We start from the raw sequence: 19,172 nt of genomic DNA, 5'->3' as shown, positions 1-19,172 counted from the left end.
ATCTTTACAGAACTGAGGGAAAAGCTGGACAGGCAGGATTTAGAAAGGACAGAAGCCAGGACAATTCCAGGATTTAGGGACCAAGGGTCAGAAGACTGGTGGGCGGGGAGCAACGTGTTCTCCTGACCTGGCTTCCTTTCCACTCTGAGACATCGCTGGCTCTAAGGCAAGGCTCTTAACAGCATCCCAAAGGATCTGTGAATGAGGATGGGGAAAAGTACATTTTATTTTCACTAGCCTCAAAGTGAAATTCAGTATTTCTTCCAAGGCAGTTGTCTGTAGAGAATTTTTAAATAATACTAAAATCGACTTTTTATTGTTACCATGCACCAGCAATTCTACAATGATAGTGACAAAACACTGCTCCCTGTGGTGCAGCGCCCTCCCACTCCACCTCTCTTGGTATATCACCGCACACAGGAGAATTAACTATTTTCAGTTCACATACACACACTTAGCCTTTGGAGAGTCCCCTTTACCCTCAACTCTCCCTCTCTCCTGAGGTCTCCTCAACCCGATAGTCTGTAATCCCATCCCCTGCGTGGGCAATGATTTGATGGCCATCAAACCACCTTCCATCAAGGGTTTGAATACAATAACCAGCTTCTTCTGCATTCCCCCACATCAGCTGCGTGCCTACCAAAGAAAAGGAGCTTCTTAATTTGTCCAGGCTTGGAACACTCTACTCAGAGGTGTTCTCTGATCTCCTTCGGCACCAATGGATTATCCTCTGAATCCACTGGATGAAATATATTTTTGATGATAACTCACTCTTGGTACATTCTGGTTGGCCCATCTTGCCTCTCAGGTCTCCAGTCCAATTGCTTCTGTTGCAGAGACAGCTTCTTCTTGTAGATTTTGTACTTATTCTTCTTTTTTGAAGCATCATATCACTCCTTCAGCTGAAACTTTGCCACTTTGAGCTGTAATTCGTAGCTTCTTAATGTTGTGTTAATTTCTGCTGTACAGCAAAGTGATTCAGTTATACATATATAGTTTTTTAAATATTCTTTTCCATCATGGTTTATCTCAGGATATTGACTATAGCTCCTTGTGCTATACAGTAGGACCTTGTTGTTATCCGCTCTATGTGTAAGAGTTTGCATCTACTAACCCCAAACTCCCTGTCCATTCCTCCCTATAGCTTCCAATTTCATCTTCATCGAAGAGCTGTGATGCAAGATCCAAAGATTTCCTCTTCAAATAACAGCGAAGCCCATCTCCTTTAAGATTTCTTTGATTATCTTTGTAAAACTTGACCTTAAATTCTTCTGACGATTGCTCATAATAATGCAAAATTTGGATGTCAGCTGTGTAAATTCACCTACTGTAATGTCTAGAGGCAAGTCAGATATATAATACATTTGTATTTCTATCTTTGTGGACATGAGACCATCTTGATTCTTCCTTTTCTCTCCCTTCTTTTTGGGATCAGTGGGTTTGAGGTTTTTCTTGTGGAGGTTCCTCTGCATCCCTAGCATTGACGTCTTGTATTTTTGCAGTAGAGCTAGACATGCTATCATTAGAGAAGCCATAATTGGCCTGATATGTAGCAATGAAACCTTCTGTGATCTTGGGGAACCAAGCCTCCCTCCCAGATGTAGGCAGTGTCTTCAAGCTGCTGCCCCCAAAGCGTCCATTTTTCTACCAGGATCTTCTTGGGTGTCTCTGATCTTGGAGTCATTCTTGCATTTGCAGCTGCTCATCAAACTCCTCGTTCCCATCCAATGGGTGGCTACTTGGCTTTCCTACCTAGCACAGGGCAGGGGCCAGGTGAGCCAAGAGGCTGCTCTCCTGGGCTTGGGAGCCACCACCGAGTTATCTGAAATGACTGTCCAGACACTGTTCTCAACATTTAACACACTAAGTCACTGGTTCAGCACAACAACCCTGTGAGGTCAGAACTATTGTTATCCCCATTTTACAGAAGAGGAAATGGGGGCCCAGAGACCTTGCCCAAGGTCGTGCATGACAACGCTGGGATTTGAATCCAGCAGGTCTTCTCTAGAGGCCACATCCTGAACCATCACTTCTTATAGCTTCCCAGAGACTAATGAGATGATATCCAGCCTGCCTCCCATCCGTGTTTTTATATTTAAGAGTGAAAATGTAAACTCCCTGGCCCACCTACTCTACCGCGTTGTTGTCTCCACCACACTCTGTGCTTTCTGGCTCTGACCCACGTGCCCCCTCCTGAACCCACCCTCGTGCCCTCTAATAAGCTGGGAGTCTCCTCCTACCCTTCGCTTCTCCTTGGAGTGCTCCCTCCACTTCCTGGCTTTAACCGAAATTGAACTCTCCCTGGAGGGTTCTACCTCCTCTGCAGGCTTCTGAAATGACAGCTGTTTATTTTCTTATAGGTGAGGGTGCTTTCCTTGCTCCAGATTGCTGCCTCCAGACCCTCCTCCTCCACCCCCACACCCCCAGTTTCTGCTTTAAAATAACCCTTTGCCTCCGGGGCTCAGCCATTGGGCTAAATTGCTGTCTTCCTTTTTGCTACTGTCTGTCCCCTCCCAGACCTCTCCACCTCACTCAGGGGGACTCTGGCACTCGGCAAACTGTCTGTCTCTTCCCATCTCATTGTCCAAGGAGAGGACCTGTTGCCCACCTGACATCTCAACACCTTGGTGACTTCATGCCCTGGACCTTCTCCACTCCGACTTGGCCACCCCTCCTCACTGTCACACCCTGGACCTTGTCACCTTCAGCAGCTCCTCCAAAATCACTCAACCCCCATCTCCTAAGCTTCCCCCCTTCAGTCTCGGCTCCTCTCACAACCATTTCTCAGTCTCCCGGGACCTCCGGGTCAATGATGCCTCCCTTCCTCTAGCCCATCAGCCCCACCTTATGTGGCTACACCTGTGTGGTCCTTCATTTCATCAACTGTCTCGACAGTAGCCTGAACTGCCTTGCCCTGCTATATTTCCATCCTTTGTATCTCTCAGGCAAAACCTCAACCCTGGTGAGCCTAATGACCTCTTTTCCTCAGGAGTTTATTCTTCAAGCTAAGAAGTGTTGGAGGAAGTCTCGAGCCAGGAAATGGTCACCACTCCTCATTCGTGGTCCCTAAGAGGCATTGCTTTGTTAACCAGTCACATCAGGCTGGTCATTGGCTACATTAAACTCCCTGATCCTGGAGCCTACGAGATGCCTCTCTGTCTCCACCTCACATTCAGTTGATGATCTTGCTCTTACATCACAGAGAAAACTGAAGCCATTAGAGGTGGACTCCTTCAACCACCTGTTACCAAATCCACATAGCACCTGTGCCCATCTCTCCCTGTTCCTTCAGAAAAGAGCGATGGTTTTCCAACTTGGCGCATCAGAATTGCCTGGAGGGCATGTTAAAACACGTTTCTTATTCAGCGGGTGGGTGGGTGGGGGGCTAGAATTTTCAGTTGTAACTAGTTTCCAGGTGATGCTTGATGCTGCTGGCTGGGGACCCCACTTTGAGAACCACTGGAGCAGAGGCACTGCCCTCCTCCTGCCCAAAGCCAGTTTCCCTACCTGTGACTGCATCCCATTTCCTTGATTACCCTCCCCCTTTTCCCCTCCTGAATCTTCAGCCTCTCCCTCTCAAAATAAAACACGAAAAACCAACCCCCACCTCCACCTCACCTCCTCCTCTGACCACTCCCTATACCTCTCCATCCCCTCATCCAGCCTCACTCTCCCACACACAGCGCATGTACATTGATGAGATCCTAATTTGAAAAGACATGTATAAAAGACATTTGGGGGTTCATCTGAGTATATTCTGTATATCAGGTGGTATTAGGGACTGATTGTTATTTCCTTAGCTGGAGGAAGTCCTTATTTTGAGGCAATGTGTGCTGAAGTGTTCATGTGTGAAGCATCACGATTTCCTCAATTTTCACATGGTTCAAGGACTATATCTAAATATGCAAATATTCGTATGTACGTATAAATGATAACGATTTTAAATTAAGTGGTGGATGTACAAGTGATCATTATACTATAGTTTCAACTTTTCTGTATGTTTGAAACTTTTCATAATAAAAAGTTGGGGGGAAATTCTCTCTCTAGTCCCTCACTTCCACTCACTCCTCAACCCTCTTGGGCTGGTGTCCACCTCTCCCAGGCCACACAGGTGCTTTTTTTTATGACCCTCATTTCATTAAATCCATTATTTAGTTTTCTTCTGCTTGACCTCCCTCCAGTATTCAATGCTTTTCACCAATTCTTTTATTTATTTATTTATTTTTGGCTGCGTTGGGTCTTCGTTGCTGTGCGTGGGCTTTCTCTAGTTGCAGCAAGCCGGGGCTACTCTTCGTTGCGGTGCACGGGCTTCTCATTGCGGTGGCTTCTCTTGTTGCGGAGCACAGAATCTAGGTGCGTGGGCTTCAGTAGCTGTGGCGCACAGGCTTAGTTGCTCTGCGGCATGTGGGATCTTCCCGGAGCAGGGCTCGAACGCATGTCCCTGCATTGGCAGGCGGATTCTTAACCACTGCACCACCAGGGAAGCCCTTGACCAATTCTTTATTGAAACACAGTCTTTATTTGGCTTCCAGGACTGAGCACTCTCCTGGGTTTTCCCCTCTCCCTCTGGCTGCTCCCTGCTCCTTTATTGGCTCTTCCTGCTCTATTTGGTTGTATTGGAGATCCTCAAGGGTCCTGAGCCCTAGACCCCTCCTTTCTCATGCTACACTCTGCCTCCAGGAGATCCATCACTCCTGACCTATGGCTTCAGTTGCTATCAGCTGATCACTCTCAAATTTATATCTTTCCTCTGATCTCCAGACTTGTGGATCTGACTGCCTACCTGGCACCCCTACTTGGATGTCTCAAAGGTACCACAAACTTAGCATATTCAAAAGGGAATATGTAAAAGTGAATTTGAAGTGAATATGAATATGATCACAAACAGTGTCATGCTCAGATCTGGACCACAGGGACCCTGCTCTGGTCCACAGACTTTAGGGGAACTCACCTATCATGTGCAACATTTATGAAACCACACCTGGGCACCTTTGTCACTTGGGATCCGGCCCTCAGTTCCGGCACAGCACAACCTGAAACCCTGAACTTCTGCTCTCATAATTAACATCCTTCTGGCCCCAGGGAAATGCTTCTGCAATCTCTTACCCTCTATCTTAGAAACAAAAGATGACTACAACTGAATCCTGAGAAAGTTTGAGGTTGTGTCTCTGCCAGATTCCAAAACACACACTTTTGGGGGGTGGGGAGAAGTTAAGCAATAGAAGCACATCACAACAACCCAATGGAGCAAATCTTCATGGCTGCATCGCCTCTGTTGCTTTGTATCTTTGTCTTTAAAAATAGTAATTTAAAAAAGCATTACAGTTATAGCTAAAGCTCATCCCATTCCTCTCCTTTCTAGGTGGTAATTATCATTCTGAAGTCATTGGGAATTATTCCCATGCATATTTTCTACTTTAACAAATAGGCTTTTATTAATATAAATGTATTTATTTATTTTTGGCTGTGTTGGGTCTTCATGGCTGTGCGCGGGCTTTCTCTAGTTGCAGCGAGCGGGGGCTACTCTTTATTGCGGTGCGCGGGCTTCTCATTGTGGTGGCTTCTTTTGTTGCGGAGCAAGGGCTCTAGGCGCGCGGGCTTCAATAGTTGCAGCATGCAGGCTCAGTAGTTGTGGCTCGCCGGCTCTAGAGCGCAGGCTCAGTAGTTGTGACACACGGGCTTAGTTGCTCCGCGGCATGTGGGAGCTTCCCAGACCAGGGATCAAACCCTTGTCCCCTGCATTGGCAGGCGAATTCTTTTTTTTTTTTTTTTTTCAGGCGAATTCTTAACCACTGAACCACCAGGGAAGTCCCAACAAATAGTTTTTTTGTTTGTTTTTTTTAACATGTATCATTGTTTGTGTATTTTAAAACACATAAATATCATACAACATCCACTTTTGCAACTTTCTTTTACTTATATGTTGGTAAATAAGTCATTTATTTTAACTGCTGTGTAGCAGTCCACTGTAAGAATAAACCATACTTTATTTATCCATTCTTTTACCTTAAGGACAGATTAGGATGTTTCCACGCTTTCTTGACAATCACATGATACTGCAATGCCCATTCTTATCCTTGCCTCCTTGTACATATGTAGAAATTGTTTTTTAAGAGTTATGCATGATCAGTGTTTGTTTATTTATTTATTTATTTAATTTATTTATTTTTGGCTATGTTGGGTCTTTGTTGCTGCATACGGGCTTTCTCTAGTTGTGGCGAGCAGGGGCTACTCTTCGTTGCGGTGCGCAGGCTTCTCACTGTGGTGGTTTCTCTTGTTGCGGAGCAAGGGGTCTAGGCGTGCGGGCTTCAGTAGTTGTGGCTCACGGGCTCAGTAGTTGTGGCTCGTGGGCTCTAGAGCGCAGGCTCAGTAGTTGTGGCGCACAGGCCTAGTTGCTCCGTGGCATGTGGGATCTTCCCGGACCAGGGCTCGAACCCGTGTCCCCTGCATTGGCAGGCGGATTCCCAAACACTGCACCACCAGGGGAGCCCCTAGAAATGTTTTTCTAAGGAATACATCTAGAAGCCGGAGCACTGGGTTTTAGGGTATGTGTATTTTCAGCATTAAGTGTTGTCAAATTTCCCTTCAAATTTGTTACAGCTGTTCACACGTCAAGCCAAAACGGATGAGTTCCTAATATCCCACATTTTTGCCAACACTTGGTGTTATCAGAGTTATTTTAATTTTGCTGATTTAGTAAAGTAGTATCTCATGGTTTGGGTTTGCATTTCTGCATTATTAGGGGAGTTGAGCATCTTTTCCTATGTTTATTAGCTATATGGCTTCCTCTTTGATGACTCACCTGTTCATAGCTTTTGCTCATTTCCCCCTGCCTTGTCCTTTTTTTTTTATTGATCTGCAAGAGTTCTTTATAAATCCTGAATACCCATCCCTCATTGGTCATATAGGTTGTAAATAGTCTCAAAGTCTGTGGCTTGTCTTTTTGTTTTGTTGTTTCTTGTCTCATAGAAGTTAAAAAAAAATTTTAATGTAGTTGTATGTGTCAATCTTTTATTGCCTGTGTTTTTGTATCTTGTTTAAGAAATCCTTCCCTATGCTGATATCATCAATGTATTCTCTTGTATTTTCTTTGAAGAATTTAAAGTTTTCTTTTTCACATATTTAAGGTATCTGAAATTTATTTTTGGATCTGTTGTAATGCACAGATCCATTTTGTTTTTCATTTGGATAGCCAGTTAACCCCAGACAAGTTAAGAAATAGTCCATCCTTTTCCACTGACTTATGTTCCTTTTGTCATATACAAAGTTCTCATATCTCTGCGGGTCTGATTCTGGACCTGTGGTCTATCTATTTGTCCATGTGTCAGGACTACACTGCTTTAATCACTCCAGCTTTAAAGCTGTGATATACGGTGAGGCAAACACTCTGGTATTCTTCCACTTCAAACTTGTTTTGACTTTTTTTGGCCATTTACTCTTCCACAAGAATTTTAAGAACAGCTTGTTAAATAGAATTTAGATTAGAATTGTACTAAATTCTAGTACTTTTGATTAGAATTGTACTAAATGTATAGATTTTGATTAGAATTGTACTAAACGTATAGATTTGAGAAAAACTAATCAGCTGTATATTGAATTTTCCTCTTCATGAGCATGACGTATCTCTCCATTCTTTTTTGTCTTCTCCTCATGTTCTCCAATAGAGTTTTATAATTTTCTCCATAAAGCTAATGCACATATTTTGCTATATTGATTCCTAAGTATCTTATAGTTTTTGTTGCAATTACAAATGGTATTTTCTTAAAACAAAATTTGTTTATTGCTGTTGTATAGCCATATTGATGTTTGAATATTCATCTTGCCCCCCAAAAGGGTGTTACTTTTAATTGTTTGTAGGTTCTCATAAATTTTCTTTGTAAATAATCAATCATCTATGTATAATTATGACTTTACTTCTACTTTTTCTTATTGTGCTAGCTCAGACCACCACCACCCCCAGCACAAGTTGAATAGAAGCAGTAAAAACTAGTATCTTTGTATTAACGTTGGAAGTTATTTTCTATCCCTAGTTAGCTAGATTTCTTTTTTAAATCATTAGTGTTAAACTTTATCCAGGTGCATCTCTACCTATTGGGACAATCATATTCTTTCCTTTTAATATGTCAATGTTGTAAATATCATTAATAGATTTTTAAAGTAGACCATCCTTGTATTCCTGGAATAAACTCTGCTTGGTCACACATACACACGTGCATATATACATGCACTTGCACAAACTCCATTGGATTCAGTTTGCTAATATTTCATTTAGGATTTTCAATCTTATAAGTTCAATTGGTCCTCTTTTTCCATTGTCTGGGACAGTCTATATAAATAAATAAACAGTTCTTTGAAGAGTTAGCAGAATAATATACCTATAAAGCCATTTGGGTAGTGTGTGTCTCTGTGTGTGTGTGTGTGTGTGTGTGTACTTAAAATTTCTCATTCAATTTATTAGAATTTATAGAGCTGTCAGGCTTTCTATTTCTTCTTGAGTCAGCTTTGGCTGTCTTTCATCTAATTTCCACACCTGTTCAGGACTGAGACCTCATCTGTCTCTGGATGGCTGGTGAAACAGAACAGGTTGACAGAACCTGTTCCTTCTCAGCCCCCTCCTAGTAACCGTAGCCACGGTCAGCTCACCCTCTGGCTTTCAGTTTCCTCTTTGTTTCTAGCACCTGGGATTTTACTTTCCTTTTGAGAACTCAGGTATATGTTTAATTTTTTCCCTTTTTATCAGTATTTCTAGGTGATGGTGCTTTTAGATTTTCCACATCCTCCATCTTGCTTGATTCTGAAGTTGTTCCCATTTTACAGATAAGAAGGCCAGGGTTCAGAGTGGTTTAAAAGCCAGCTGAAGGTCACACCGCTAATACTTTTACCTAGTTATTGAACCCAGATTTCTGATTCTGAATCCTCCGCTGTTGCCATATTATTCCATGTTGCCTTCTGAAGCCAAGGAGGCAAAACCAGGAAGGGGCATTAGGAAGTAAAAGGGAGAAGAGGTCTCACGGGCAAGGTGGAGGAGTCTGGGACGGAGCCTCAACCGTGGATGGACAATGCCAGGAAGCATGGAGGAAGGAATGGTGTTAAGGAAATGACATATGGGACTCCTGGGCTGCAGCTGCTGGAGGGAGAATCACAGCCTCAATCCATCCTGAGATCCTGAAATATGCATCCCCTGCCCCAGATCCAGGCATGCATGCATCCTTTCAACCAATATTTCAACTCCATATTCATAGAGTGTCCAGTTCCAGGCCCAGGGAATGGCAAGAGTGAGCATCTGCAGTCCTGGTTCCTGCCCTCAGGGAGCTTACGTTCCATGGGGAGCCAGACACCAATCGAGTAATCCCCCAAAAATGTAGATCTGCGACCACACACAGTACCTCGGAGAAAGAGTGCGCCTTGGTGTGGGAGCTCAGAGGAGGGGAATTTGACCCGAAAGGAAGGTCTGAGTACCTTCCCTGAGGATGTGGTAAAGGAGCTGAGATCTGAAGAATGCACAGGAGCTAACTTAAAAGAGAAATGGAAGAAGAAGCCTTTCGGGTGGAGGGCTCAGCCTGCGGGAGGAAGCACGACGCGGTGGAGTAGAGCGCTAGGGAGTGACAGGGGTGAGTAGTGGGAGGCGAGGCTGGAGAGGCCGGCGGGGCCACACCCCAAGGGGCCTTAGAGGCCAGGTTAAGGACTTGGGTCTTTAACTTAAGGTCGGTGGGAAACCATTGACTGTGTTTCAGCAGGGTGCCTGAAACCATCAGATTTGCATTTCAGAAAGGTGTCTCTTACTCAGGCGTGCCGCTTGTTTCAGAGAAGGCCTTTCCAGCCTCTCCAGCGATCTCAGTGATTCAGAGAAGAGCCAGACAGTCCAAGTGGTGGCTGGCCCAGGGAGGTGGAGGGATGGAGAAGAGTGGACAGACTTGAGAGATATAATAGTGGATACACTTGTTAGGACTAGATGCTGGATTCAGTATTGAGATGCTCACCACGAACACCTGAGATCACATTCTTCAAAGGCAGGGGCCACATCACACACCTGTTTGTGGTACCCAGGTCCTAGAACAGTCCTGACACATGGTGGACTCAATACATAGTTTCTGAAAGGGTGAGACTGACCAGTGGTCTCCCAAGTGATCCTTTTACCTTTGAGGTTCTTTCATCCCTTCCTGCATGTGGCAATAAGCAGCCTCTCTGATACATCATCGGGAGAAATCTGCCAAGTTCTAAAGAGTTTTCTTTGGGGGAAGTTAATACAAGAACTAAGGTCTACCTTATCCTTGAACATGAACAGTAACAATAAATTTACTGCAGGTGCCGCCGAAGGGGGAAACTCCCCCAGCAGAACCTCCTATAAGAGTGAATGATGGGGACTTCCCTGGTGGCACAGTGGTTAAGAATCTGTCTGCTAATGCAGGGAACACAGGTTCAAGCCCTGGTCTGGGAAGATCCCACATGCCGCGGCCCGTGCGCCACAACTACTGAGCCCACGTGCCACAACTACTGAAGCCCGTGTGCCTAGAACCCATGCTCTGCAACAAGAGAAGCCACTGCAATGAGAAGCCCGCACACCGCAACGAAGAGTAGCCCTCGCTCACTGCAACTAGAGAAAGCCTGCGCTCAGCAACGAAGACCCAACGCAGCCAAAAGTAATAAATAAATAAAATAAAAAAACAAAACCCCCCAAAAAACAAACAAACAAACAAGAGTGAATGATGATGGTGCCATCCTCGGGGCCACGCTGGGCCCCAGGGTGCCAATCTGGAGGGGATGCTCTGTGGGACTCCCTGCTGACTCTTGTTCAAAACCAGTTTCCCAGCACATGAAGAAGACAGCAAGTGAGGAATCTGTGGAAGAAGTGCAAATGCCAGGAAGTGCTTGTACTGGCCAGGTGTTTCTTGTCTGTCTTCTCCCACACAGCCCTGTTCTACTTTTTCCACACCCAGAACCTCCCACTTTCTCCTCCAACCTCCTTTGTCTTCTTCCGCTGGTCTCCATCTCCTCCATTTCCCTGCCTTCTCCTTGGATACATGCCTCTGCCTATTTTCACCTTTCAATAAGAGGCCCACGGTGCTGCTGGAAAGAGCAGCCTCCGTCTGGGCTTTATTCTTAGTGTGAAATGCAGTGAAGGTCACAGAAAGCCCTGAAACAGGGCCCGTGGGTCCAGGAGTGGGCACAGGGAGAGAGATGGCCTCATCCAATGGGGTGCTGGGTGTAGCTTTAGCACCGGAGGCAAGAAGCACCCAGCGGCCTCTGGGGGAAGTGATGGGGTTGGGTGGGATTTGTGGGCGACTAGAATTTGATGGTGGGGTTTGTCATGGAGATCTCTGGGGATTCAGTTATCTCTTTAAAAAATCCTGTCAAGAAAATCCCGGGGAATCTGATCCGTCCGTGATGGCAGTAGGTCTCAGGCAGCCTGGTTAAACTTCTCAGATGGAGGACAGGAGATTGGAAGTACAGATTACTTTCTAAGAAACAGGAAAAGCTCTTTTCCTGGGGGATTAGATTGTGGACTGGAAGTGAGGTGGACCTGGCCATTCCAGCTCTGAGTACGTCCCGGTGAGACACTCTGATCACCTAATGTGGTGGCTCTGGCTGGGATGGGGTGGGCAGGGAGCCGTGCCCCATTATGCCTCCCACAGAAGAGGCAGTCACTCCGACTGTGGAGGGAGTCTGTCCCCAGGGCTGCCCTCCTGGAGTGCTGCGGGGTTGGCGGGTGGCACTGCCACAGGGGCCTTGACTTTGCTTCAACCCCCCCTCCCTCTCCTCTCTGTTCATCCCTGTCCTTCCCACTGGGTGTGGACGGTTGTCAAAGCAGAAGGGGGCTCTGAGTGAAGCCACAGCCATGGAGGCCAGAGCCATAGGGACTGTCACCTGTGTGGGAGTGCAGGGGCAGGGGCAGGTGGCCCCGTGGCTGCAGCACTTCCCACACTGGGGGCAGGGAAAGGGCCTCTCACTTAAATGGACCAGGCGGTGCTGGGAGGGGTGGGAGCATGAGAAAAGGAGGCTCCACAGTCCAGGCCAGAAAAGGGCTTTGGGGTGGGGGCAGGGGCTGCTGAGAGGGACGCGGGACAGGGTCAGCTGTGACAGCAGAGGGGTCAAGGGGTAGATGGGGAGCTGGAGGTCTGTCCTGCCTTCTCCTCCTCTGCCTGGGCTCCCAGCCTGTAGGGGAGGGGGATGAAGGTGAGAGCAGCCAGGAGGAGGGGGAGGCAGAGAGACCAAGGTGGCGCAGGCAGGCTGAGCCCCGCCCTGAGGAACCCAGGGCACAACTTTCCCGTGAGCAGTTTGCCAGGGTTTTGAGGGCAGCCGGGCGACAACCAAACCCTCAGAGTTAGGCCTCACCGGGGCAGGGGTCTCCTGAGGCCCTGGGCTCTGGGGCTCAGCTTCTGCACTTAGACACATAATCTGCTATGGTTTGGAGACCAAGAAACCTGAAAGAGATAAAATGAGGGGGAGACTAACAGAGAGAGAGGCTCCCCTCCCCCCCAGGCCCCCCACCTACTTCCTTCTTCCCCTCCCGTCCATCCAGTCTGGTGGCACCTCCTCTGAGAAGCTCTTCCTAACCACCCTGCGGCTCCCAGTGATCCCCCTGCCCTGAGGCCTGGCATCCCTCCTGCAGGGGACACTTGTCATTCACTCTGTAAGGACCAGAGCATCTGCTGCAGGGGTTCTGGGCCCCAGCACATCAGATTCACACGGAGGGCTTGTTAATACACAACTGCGGGCCCCACCTCGCAAGTCCCTTTCCTATGCGAGGTCGCGTGGTTTGTAAGTGGCGAGGTGGACATTTGGATCCCGATCAGTCTGAATCTAAAGTCTTTCTTTCTCCACCTTGCTCCTCTGGGTTGTTATTCTCCTTTTATCCTCTGTATCTTGTCTCTCAACAAAATAATCAGGTTCCCTTTTGTATACTTTGTGTCTCTCACTTTGCCTCACCCAAAGGTGCAGGCTTCACTGACAGAGGCTGAAAGACTTGGGGAGCTATCCCAGGGAGTGGGGGTGGAACAGAACTGGAGCAACCCCCTCCCCTCCCCGCTTCTGCCAGCACTGGGGAAGAGGAACGCCTGGTCAGGTCAGGTAGTCATTTTTTCTTTGTTGTGGGCAGGGGAGATGGACCTGGAGCAACAGTTCTGTATGTCACTCACATGGTGCCATCTAAAGAAACAGGCAGCCTGCGAAGTTCAGCGTCTCGGGGGCAGAGGAGGGCGACAGAGCACTGGCAGCAGAGAGGGGTCCGAGGAGGAGCACGAGGAGCGGAACGGCGGAGAGGGTGGGCCGTGGTGTGGCCTGGGGCACTAGGAGAGGAGAGACCGGGGACCAAGGCCCGCAGGCGGCTCCAGCGTGAAGCCAGAGGGCGGGGGAACAGGCAGAAGGGCTGCTGGGTCGGGTAGGGCTGGCGAGAACGAGGAGAGTGGGGAAGTGTCGCTCCGGGCGGCCCGTGGAACCAGAAGAGAAGCCGGGTTCATTCCAGACTCCCGCGACTCCTCCCCATCGGTTTCTCTCCCTTGAAACTCCGGGAGCGACGCCCACCTTCCTCCCGCCCTCACATCCCGGGAGCGTCGTCCCCCTTGGATGCCTGAGGTGGGAGAAAAGGGGAGCCAGGCTCGGGGCTCCAGGGAGGCGGGTGTAAAAAGGGGCTTCTACAAGGGTGAAGTGGGTGTTGTCTATTTCTACAGGGCGAGAGGTCTCGGGGGTGGGCGCCCGGTCACCGGGGCTGGAGGGTACCCCCTGCGTCCGTCGTACTGAGGGTGAAAGGGACGAGGGGCAGCAAACGAGAAATGCCAAGCGTGGAGTGACGCGCCCTCGAGCCGGCGGGTCAGACCCCGAGGCTGACTCCTCAGCCGGTAGGGCCGAGACTGACCGAGCTTCGGGAATTTGGGGCGGAGCGGGGTGGGGAAGCGAAGGGCAACGGAAACAGGAAGCGAGGGGCAGAGAGGCCAAAGTGGGTGGCGGGAGGCGGCGTCAGTCCCTCCTGAAGAGGAGATCCTCCCCACCTCGCCGGGGCGCGGCGCGCTACGTGGGCCCCTGACCCCGGGCCCCGCCCGCGGAACTCGAGGCGTGGGGGGTGCGGAGCAGCGAGCGCTTTACTGGACGCCCCCACCTCTGCTCTCCGCTGCCGCCGGGACCGGCACAGAACTACAACTCCCGGGCAGCCTTCCCTCGGCTCGGCCCCGCGACTCGGCGGGCACCGACCAGCTCGCTCGCTCCCGGGAACTGTAGTCCCCGGCCCTGCCCGTCTTCTTCGGGAGGCTACCCGGGGGCGGGATATGTGCAGGGAGGTTCTCGCAGCCCTTCCCCCATCTGCGCCTTTTCTCTCCAGCTTTAGAAACCAGCTTCTCGCAGGGACGAGGAATTATTCCCCTTCCAGACATCTCGGGCCTGTCGTGTCACCCTCTTGAGCCACTTTCCTGCTTTCCCTGTGGTATTGAAACCCGGGATCTCAGCCTGGGCATTCAGGTCATAGGGGGAAAGCTTGGGATCTGACTTCACACCTCTCCGCTCTCCACCCTGTCTCTTACAGCTTCACAGGTCCTTCCTATTTTCGTTCACATTTGCTGATTTGAAGGTTCAGGAAAATGGGATCTACACACCGTGAATACCCTTTGACATTTCCTCCCCATTTCCAAGGCTGATTCTACATGATTTCTAGGGCTCCCTCCCCGATCTTTGTTTTCCTCTCCTTCTAGTAACCCCCCTGATAAAGAGACACAGAACCACAGGTTTCAAAGAGGAAAAAAAAGCAAATTTGTTGTTGTTGGTAGGAGGGCATGAAGGGAAGGGCTCTTCACCCTTCCCAACATCTTGCATGGATGGGAGGTTGGGGGCAATAGAAAAGGCAGTAGATGGGGGCACAGGCCCCACTCTGTACAATATAGAAGAATCTGATATAGATACTTTGTATAAAAGCCACTTGTCCTCATTTGTGTCCTCTTGCTGGCTGGCTGGGCTGGGGGGCTCTGGGGGACAAAGAAGCTGGGTGGTGGGCCAGGACTCAGGGACACCCCATGGTCCCCATCCCCTGGCTGTCCCCTTGAGGGGTCACTTTGGATCCTTGGTGGGGGCATAGCAGAGCTCCAGTGGTCGGGACACTTTCCAGAACTTCTCATTCACCAGCTCCAGGGTTAGCGAGCCATTCAATGTCTACAGAGGGGGTGGAAGGGGGAGGAGAGGGAAGAGAAAAGTAAGTTGGGAAAGATGGTAAAGGAAATGAATGAGAGGAGAAAAGAAAAAGGAATAAGGAATAATAAATGGGGCAAAGCAGGGACACGGATGATGGGGAAGAAGGACAGACAGAGAAGGGAGATGGGAGATGCAGAGGGAGAAGAGGGCCGGTCAGTTAGGAGGTCAGGATCTCGGTTCTGCTTCCCCAGGCCACTCTCCCTCCTCTCCTCTCTCACACGGCTGCCCTCAGAGGCTCTCACCGTGAAAGCTCCGCCCCCGGGGGCGATGTAGATGGTATACTGCTTTTCGCTGACACCCTCCAGACTGGGCAAGGCAGGCTCCTCAGGGCTGTCACCTCCTCCGGCACCCCCACCCTCCCCGCCTCCCCCATCAGGTCCTCCGGCGTCAGAGGTGCCCCCTCCAGGCCCTCCTGGCTCCCCCGCCTCTTGCTGCTGCCTCCGTTCGAGGGCAATGCGCAGGGCCAAGTACTTGGAGAGATGGTCCACTGTGGCATTCCCAGTTGTCTTCACATACCTGGAGTGGGAGAGAGGGCAGGTTGAGGGCACAGGAAGCCTCAAATGGAGAAGGGAAGTTGGGGATTTCCCAAAGGGCCTCTGGGTTAGGGATTCTTTCTGGGTTTGGGCGAAGCCCACTTCTGATGGAAGATCATGAGACCTTTGGTTTCTCAGTGGTCTGGGGAAGGACGAGGCTCTCACCTAGTCTGGCAGTATTCTCCCTTCTCCACGAGCAGGGGGTGGGGCCGGAACACGAGCTCAATTTCTCCACCTGGCTCTGGGGGACTGGGAGCCCCGGGAGGGCTTGGGGGGCCCAGGGTTCCCCCTCCCAGGGTCCCTCCCCGGTCACCAGAGTCTTCAGAACCGGCACCCCCACCTACCCCACCAGTGCCACCTCCCCCTGTCCCTACACTGCTTCCCCCTGCGCCCCCTCCACGGGGTCGCTTGGGAGCAGGGCCTGGGGCAGAGTCAGGGGCGGAGTCTGAGCTCACATCCTCTCCATCCCCCTCTCCCTCCCCAGGCTCTCCTTCCCCCCCACTCATCGTTGTGGTCTGATCTGACCCAGGCATCGGCCGCCTCACACGCTGGGCCCTGTGGAAACAAGTGGTCGAGGTTAGAAAGCACCAAGGATAAGGGGTTTACATTTTAAACTTCAGAGAATTAAGAGATCAGGGAAATCTTAATGATGATACCTAATATTTATTACATACTGACTACGTGTTAAGCACATTGCTAAGTATTTTGCACTGATTGCCTCAAATTATACAAATCCTATGGACACAGGTAATTATATCATCTCTATTTTATGGCTGAGGAAACTGAGGCTTAGAGAGGTTAAATAACTAGTTTGAGACCATAGTCTCTTTGCCTCTCAAAGCGTGGTCCAAGAACCAGTAGCACAGTCTTGTAGAGATGCAGAATCTCAGGCCCAACTTGTGACCTACTGAATCAGAATCTGCATTTTTAACAAGACTCTCAGGTAATTTGGATACACATTAAAGACTGAGTGATGCTGGCCTAGGAGGTGATTTAATTCCCAGCAGTGTGAACTCAGAGCTTATGCTCAAAAAGCACTCTACTGTTCTAACTTCTAGAAAGTTAGAAGATGAGCTATTTCCTTAAGAACAGTAGTACCAGTTGCTAAGAAGCTACAGTTTACATCCATGACCTCCAGGCGTGACAGTTAAGACTGTGATCAGCACTCAGGATGCTGAGGCTTAGAAGCAAAGACAGCCCCAGGAGTCTGACCCACGGATCTGTCCCATCAGCACCGCTGCCACCTTCTTCGTGGCCCCCGAACCTGTGCATGGCCTGCATGCGCAGCCCCTCCTCAATGCTGGAGCTCAGCGCCTGCTGGTTGTGCAGGCGGCTGAGGCGGATGAGCACCCTGTCTTGGTGGGCCTCATATTCCTCCCGGCTGGGGTAGATCTTAGAGATCAGAGCATCGAAGTTGGGGTCTGGCCGCAGAGACCGCTTGGATACCAGCTTCTTTCGGCAGGTAGGGCACTCCTTGTTCCTGGTATGGGAGAAAGGAGGCCCTGAGGAGTCAATCACCAGGGCATGGAGGGTCCAACTCTTGCCCCCTCCCCCCATCTCAAACCTGTCCCTCCTGTTACCCGCTGCGCAGGGCCGTGACAATGCAATCAGAGCAGAATCGGTGGAGGCACTCCTTGGTTGTCATCGTATTCTTCAGCATGTCCAGGCAGATGGGGCACATGAGCTCTGAATGCAGTGACCGAGGGGAAACTGCAATCTCTGTGCCATCCATGATGGCTTCCTGGAGGCGTCGATGAGTGGAAAGGTGGTGGGTGGGTTGGGGGGAAAGGGGTTTTAGAAACAAGTGGTCCATGAAATTGGAGTCTTGAGAAATACAGTGAGATATCAGAATCTGGGTACCTCACGTTGGCCACTTGAGGAAATTGGGAATTCTAAGAGCAGGAGCTTTGGAATAGGAGGATCTGAGATTTGGTGATAGGCCTGGGGATGGGCGTGGCACAGATTTGCCATCTGTGGAAGACTTACTTGGTCAACAGAATTTCTTACACTGCAGTCCTGGTACTACCTATATCAGAATCCCCTAGGATGCAGGTTAAAAATGCAGATTCTGGGGTCCCATCCCTTTACTGTATCACAATGTTACAGGTAGGGGCCAGCGGGAATTCCATTTTTAATAAACTCCCAAGGTGAGTCTTAAATGCACTGACCTATGATGCGGAACTGAGGAACGGGGAAGGTAATTTCAGCCTGTTTACTATCTTTCAAATGAAGATAGTAATACTTGCTCTACCTCTCTGGCACGTCTGTTTTGAGGATTAAATGAGATAAATGTGAAAGTGCTTTGAAAGATTAAGGTGATTCAAAGGTAGGGCCAGGGAGTGTGAAATCGGGCAGAATGGGGCAAAAAATGGAAAAGAGGCTGTGAGATGGGGGTCTGGGGAGGGAGTGGTCTGGGGAAAGGGAGTAAGTTGTAAAGGGAGAATCCCTGTCACCTGAGGGGTCCGGTGGAGCTCATACAGACTCAGTTCCCACGTTTTGCTGGCATTCTGGGCGTTCGCCGGCGTCGTCATGGTGACCGGGCACAGACCCCCACGAGGGCTCCACCGCCGGGGAGGAGAAGAGGTAGGCTGGGGAGTGCGGGAAGGGGGAAGGGGAGGAAGGGTGTTAGGGGGGCCGCCCCTCGCGCAGACCCCGCCCTCCCTAGGCTCCCCTCCTCCGCCCCCCACTCCGCGCCGGCGCGGCCCCTTACCAGCTTCCAGCCGTCCGCGCTCCCGCCGCCGCAGCGCCTCTCCCGGGGCCCGGGCTCCCCGGCCGAGTTCGCTCGGTCCGCAGCCGCTGCTCAGACAGCAGCTCCCGCTGCCGCCGCCGCCGCCGCCATGGCCCGGGCGCTGGGGCCCTACGTCACTTCCGCCTGCCCCTCCACTCCACTCCACCCCCCGCCGGCGGAGACGTCACCCACTAGTCGCGGCGCGGGTGGGACGCGACGTGGACGCCCGGGTTCCCCCCGGCCCCCGCGAGGAGCCGGCGTCCCCAGAGTTCCACGCCACGTGGGGACCGCGGTTTCCGTCCCCTGGCCAGCACCGTCGCGCGGCCGACCTCAGCCACTATCCCCTTCCAAGGCCCCCACTCGGGGCCTCCGCTCCGGAGGGCGGGGCCTGGGATCGCTCGGACCCCGGGAGGGGACAGAGGGAATTGGAAAAGGGGCCACCTCCCCCATTCCGCGTCCCCTGGCGGCTCTGGGGAAGGGCGCCCCTCCTCCCCGCACACAACTTCTCCATAACCCCAGCCCGGGATTCCAGGGAAAAAAAAGCTGCAGAGGAGCCTCTGCCGCTACAGTCCTTCAGTCCTGTGAACGCAACTAAGTCCCGACGTGCCCGGGATTCCCTTACCACCCTGGTGACCTGCTCCACCCTCCACTTTGGCTCTCCCTATACCCTCCGACCCGCTCTCCCTTCGAGGTTTGGGGGCGACGGCTCGGGACGTCCAGACTCAACTCTCGGCCAGAGC

The 19,172-nt window shown here is 50.5% G+C and overlaps 1 protein-coding gene and 1 pseudogene across 1 annotated transcript; both read right to left on the bottom strand.

The window, feature by feature from the left end:
* Positions 1-481: 481 nt before the first annotated feature.
* Positions 482-6,823, bottom strand: LOC137774049 (17S U2 SnRNP complex component HTATSF1 pseudogene; annotated as a pseudogene).
* A 7,889-nt stretch (positions 6,824-14,712) lies between these two features.
* RING1 (ring finger protein 1) lies at positions 14,713-18,926 on the bottom strand. Its single transcript, XM_068558517.1, has 7 exons — positions 18,415-18,926; positions 18,158-18,292; positions 17,285-17,445; positions 16,969-17,184; positions 15,870-16,259; positions 15,414-15,687; positions 14,713-15,132 (listed from the first exon to the last, which is right to left on the bottom strand). The coding sequence occupies exons 2-7, from the start codon at positions 18,233-18,235 to the stop codon at positions 15,031-15,033; spliced, it is 1,221 nt and encodes a 406-aa protein (XP_068414618.1). The 5' UTR covers positions 18,236-18,292; positions 18,415-18,926; the 3' UTR covers positions 14,713-15,030.
* Between the last annotated feature and the right edge of the window lie 246 nt (positions 18,927-19,172).

The sequence above is a fragment of the Eschrichtius robustus genome, chromosome 12, assembly GCF_028021215.1.
Source record: "Eschrichtius robustus isolate mEscRob2 chromosome 12, mEscRob2.pri, whole genome shotgun sequence".
Taxonomy (NCBI): Eukaryota; Metazoa; Chordata; class Mammalia; order Artiodactyla; family Eschrichtiidae; genus Eschrichtius; species Eschrichtius robustus.
The sequence above is the reverse complement of the archived record's forward strand: the minus strand, read 5'-3'. Positions and strand labels throughout refer to the sequence as shown.

Coding starts and splice junctions, on each gene's coding strand:
- RING1 (XM_068558517.1), bottom strand. CDS start 18,235: ATGACGACGCCGGCGAACGCCCAGAATGCCAGCAAAACGTGGGAACTG. Junction 15,688..15,869: donor GGAGAATACTGCCAGACTAG/GTGAGAGCCTCG, acceptor CTCCCACTCCAG/GTATGTGAAGACAACTGGGA. Junction 15,133..15,413: donor CCGGGGGCGGAGCTTTCACG/GTGAGAGCCTCT, acceptor CCCCCTCTGTAG/ACATTGAATGGCTCGCTAAC.